At 42.0% G+C, this 3,553-nt stretch overlaps 1 protein-coding gene across 1 annotated transcript; it reads right to left on the bottom strand.

Moving 5' to 3' along the window:
• Window positions 1–2,052: 2,052 nt before the first annotated feature.
• On the bottom strand, window positions 2,053–2,970 carry LOC138766542 (olfactory receptor 6C74-like). Its single transcript, XM_069944131.1, has one exon. It carries the CDS (start codon window positions 2,968–2,970, stop codon window positions 2,053–2,055), a length of 918 nt encoding a protein of 305 aa, XP_069800232.1.
• Window positions 2,971–3,553: the final 583 nt, after the last annotated feature.

The following is a 3,553-nucleotide window of genomic DNA, read 5'->3' on the forward strand; positions in this document are numbered from 1 at the left end:
TTTGAACTTTCTAATTTGGGGACGTAAACGAGTTAGAATCAGATTAGAACTGTTGACTGCTCCGAAGGATAAGAGAGGTCTTGGCCTCCCCTCTATGGAGCTATATTTTTTGGCTTCCCAGGCTTTCTGGCTCTTGGAGTGGAGGGATAATCCTTTTTTCTCTCACTTGAGTCAGGAGGTTAGTGATACCCAGCTGGATATATTTCAAATGTTGGATACCGGATGCCTTAAAGATAGAATAAGATCTGAATGGCCAATGGTCTATGCCTTGGTTAAAACATGGGGAGAACTGAGGAGGCTTTTAAAAGTTACAGGTTTTTTTTTTGTTTTGCCCCTCTATGGGACCACCCCCAACTGTTGGAGGTTAAAAAACTAAAGTTAGCTCGAGAGTTCACAACCTTTGGTGTTAACCTAATAACTGATATAGTTGTGGCTGGGAAAATAAAGCCTTGGGATAAGTTCTGGGCAGAATATGCTCTCTGTGAGACCCACTGGTTAAGTTACTTGAGGCTATCTTCTGCCTTGAAATCTGACCTGAGACAATTAGATTATAAACTTACAGTTAACATGACAATAGAGAAGTTGCGTGGGGCTGGATCTACCTATAAAGGAGTCTCAATGCTCTATAGATGTCTCCTTCAGGAGAGGACGGTGATCTTTGGGAGTGAGAGAGTCTGGGAAGTAGAGTGCGGTGGGAGTGTGAACTGGCCCATAGTTTACCGTAATATTAGTAAGGTGGCCCCATCTGGGAGTCACTAGCTGATTCAGTTCAATATAGTCCATAGGCTGTACTACACCCCCTCCTTTCTGTTTAAAATAAGAAAAGGAAGAAATGATCTGTGTCCGCGATGTGCGGGTGCGGTTGGAGATATGATTCATATGTTGTGGTCTTGTAATAGCCTGAAAATTTATTGGACTGGGGTGATGCAGAAAATAGCGGGCTGTACCGGATTAGTGGTGGACGTAGACCCCCGATTAGTTATATTAGGTGACACCTCCCGCTTTTCGAATAATAATTCAAGGAAGATAAGGAAGAGAGTGTTGAGGTTGCTATTCTATGCGAAATTGTTAATTATGAGAAAATGGATATCAGCTCAGCCCCCAAGTCTGGCTGAATGGGAGCAACTGGTGAAATATTATGATTCTGTCTAGTGATGTGGATTTATAGGTAACATTTCCTTTCCTTATTAAATTTTTTTTTCTTTTTTTCGGGTGCCCGTACGTGCTGGGACTGAGGGGGGGAACCGGGGAGGGTGGGATGGTTGTGGGGAGTGTAATACTATGTATATTATGTTTGATTTGTTTTATATGTTGGAAGTTAAAATAATTTTTTTTTTATAAATTAAAAAAAAAAAAGTCCTGGGCCGCAGGTAATGAGAGTCAGCTGCGATCCCGCAGCTGACTCTTGTTAACCCCTTAAATGCCGTGATCTACAGCTATCGCGGCATTTAAAGAAGATGTACCACCAGGTACATCCTCTTTAACCTGAACCCACTGATCGAACGGCACCGGCGGTCTGTTTTTCGGACGGAGGCTTGATTCCCATGCATGGCGCCGTTCTATGCACCGGAACTGGCCAGTGCTCAAGCATTCAAATATAACATTATTGTTCCCGCACGGTAAACGGCGTAAACGGAAAAAAAAACGCACCAGGATTGCTGATTTTATTAAATTATATGTCACAAAAAAAATAATAAAAAACGATCAAAAATTTTCTGTTCCACCAACATGATATTAATAAAAACTAGAGATTATGGCACAAAAAATGACACCTAAACCAGCCCTGCAGGAAGAAAAATAAAAGCGCTATGGCTCTTAGAAGGCGAGGCGGAACATTGCATTTATCTGACCCGGACTTTTGTGCATCAAAGGGCTCGGTCTTGAAAGGGTTAATGATCTAAATCACAGTCAACGACACATGATCATTTCCTGCAATTAGCGTTTAAATTTTAAGGATATAACGATTTTCCGTACGATAATCATCCCGTGTAATAGGGCCCTTAGATAGATACAATATGTGAACATGAAAATTATATAAAGTCGCAAAAATTGTTAATATTGTATTTCTGACAATTTCAGTTGTCGCCGTAAGGCAGATTTCACATCTTTATTTTTCAGGCTGTAGATCAGCGGGTTCATCATGGGGATAATAGCCGTGTTAAACAGAGAGAAGAGTTTGTTAGCTCCTGTGTTTGCGCCTGAAATTGTTCCCATGTATTGTAAAACAAGAGAAGAGTAGAAGAGCACAACCACCGTGATGTGTGAGAAACATGTGTAGAAGGCTTTACGTCTGCCGGCACTGGAGCTTATCCTTAATATACGTGAGATTATGGAAATGTAGGGAGATATAGTCAGGAGAAGTAACATAAACACATTCACATTGCCCTTAATTAGAAAGTAAAGGTCCAAGAATGAAGTGTCGCTGCAGGTAATGTCCCGTATGGGCAAAATGTCACAAAAATAATTATCGATTTCGTTGGAAATGTAACAAGTGAACCTTGAAATAATAGCAGTGGTTGGAATACTCTCTATAAGCCCAAAACCCCAGCTGACTGAGGCCAGAAGAGCACAGAGTCTCCGACTCATGATACTGTGATAATGGAGAGGTCTACAGATGGCCACATACCGGTCATAACTCATGGCCGCCAAAATGGAAAACTCATTGCTGATTAATGCAGAGAAAATATATAACTGGGTCATACAGGCTGAGAAGGACACCATGGGATATTTGGTTATTGTGTCCACAAAAATCCGGTGTAACGCTGTGGTGGAGTAGGATATATCTATCAGAGACAAGTTGGAGAGGAAGAAGTACATGGGAGTGTGCAGGTGGACATCCAGGCCGACCAGGAGGAGAATGGTGAGATTTCCAACAAGAGAGATGAGATAAATGAGAAGAACCAGGAGGAAGATGAGAACTTGTAGTTCAGGAACATCTGAGACTCCTTTAAGTCTAAAGCCTTCTATCATGGTCCGGTTTATGGAATGCATGGATGGGCTCGATTTCCCTTCCTGTAAAAGAATATATGAATATCAACTTACCACTTTGTGTTACTGGTAATCTAAAGATAATACGTAGAGATGAGCGAATTTACGGTACAAATGAAGCAAATAGCTTAGTTAGCTCCGCAATCTGCTTTTGAACTGATGCTATGCGCTGCTCCACCCCAAGTGCCCGGAAAAGCTGGATCCAGGACTAGATCCAGCTTTACCAGGCACCCGAGGCCGAGAGGCACCGAAGTCAAAGCAGATTGCCGAGATAATGAAGCTATTCGCTTCATTTGTACTGTAAATTCGCTCATCTCTATTAGTAATATTAGCCCTCTCTTGGGCTAATATTAAGCCTACGCACTGAGCATTCAGAATCCAGCTCAGCTCTGTAAAATCACCCATGGGGTAGGATAGGTGGAGTGCGCAAACCACATGGAGGCAGCACCCTCGCCCCCATTAAAAACAGACAAACAAACAAATGGCCAATACCACTATTCACACTATGCAGGCTGAAATATAGACACAAAAGGTTCAACATCACGCTGAAAATACTAAGACATGG

Source organism: Dendropsophus ebraccatus, chromosome 10 (genome assembly GCF_027789765.1).
Source record: "Dendropsophus ebraccatus isolate aDenEbr1 chromosome 10, aDenEbr1.pat, whole genome shotgun sequence".
In the NCBI taxonomy this organism is placed as follows: Eukaryota; Metazoa; Chordata; class Amphibia; order Anura; family Hylidae; genus Dendropsophus; species Dendropsophus ebraccatus.

Bases quoted from the DNA above. Each gene is read 5' to 3' on its own strand.
- LOC138766542 (XM_069944131.1), bottom strand. From the start codon at position 2,970: ATGATAGAAGGCTTTAGACTTAAAGGAGTCTCAGATGTTCCTGAACTA.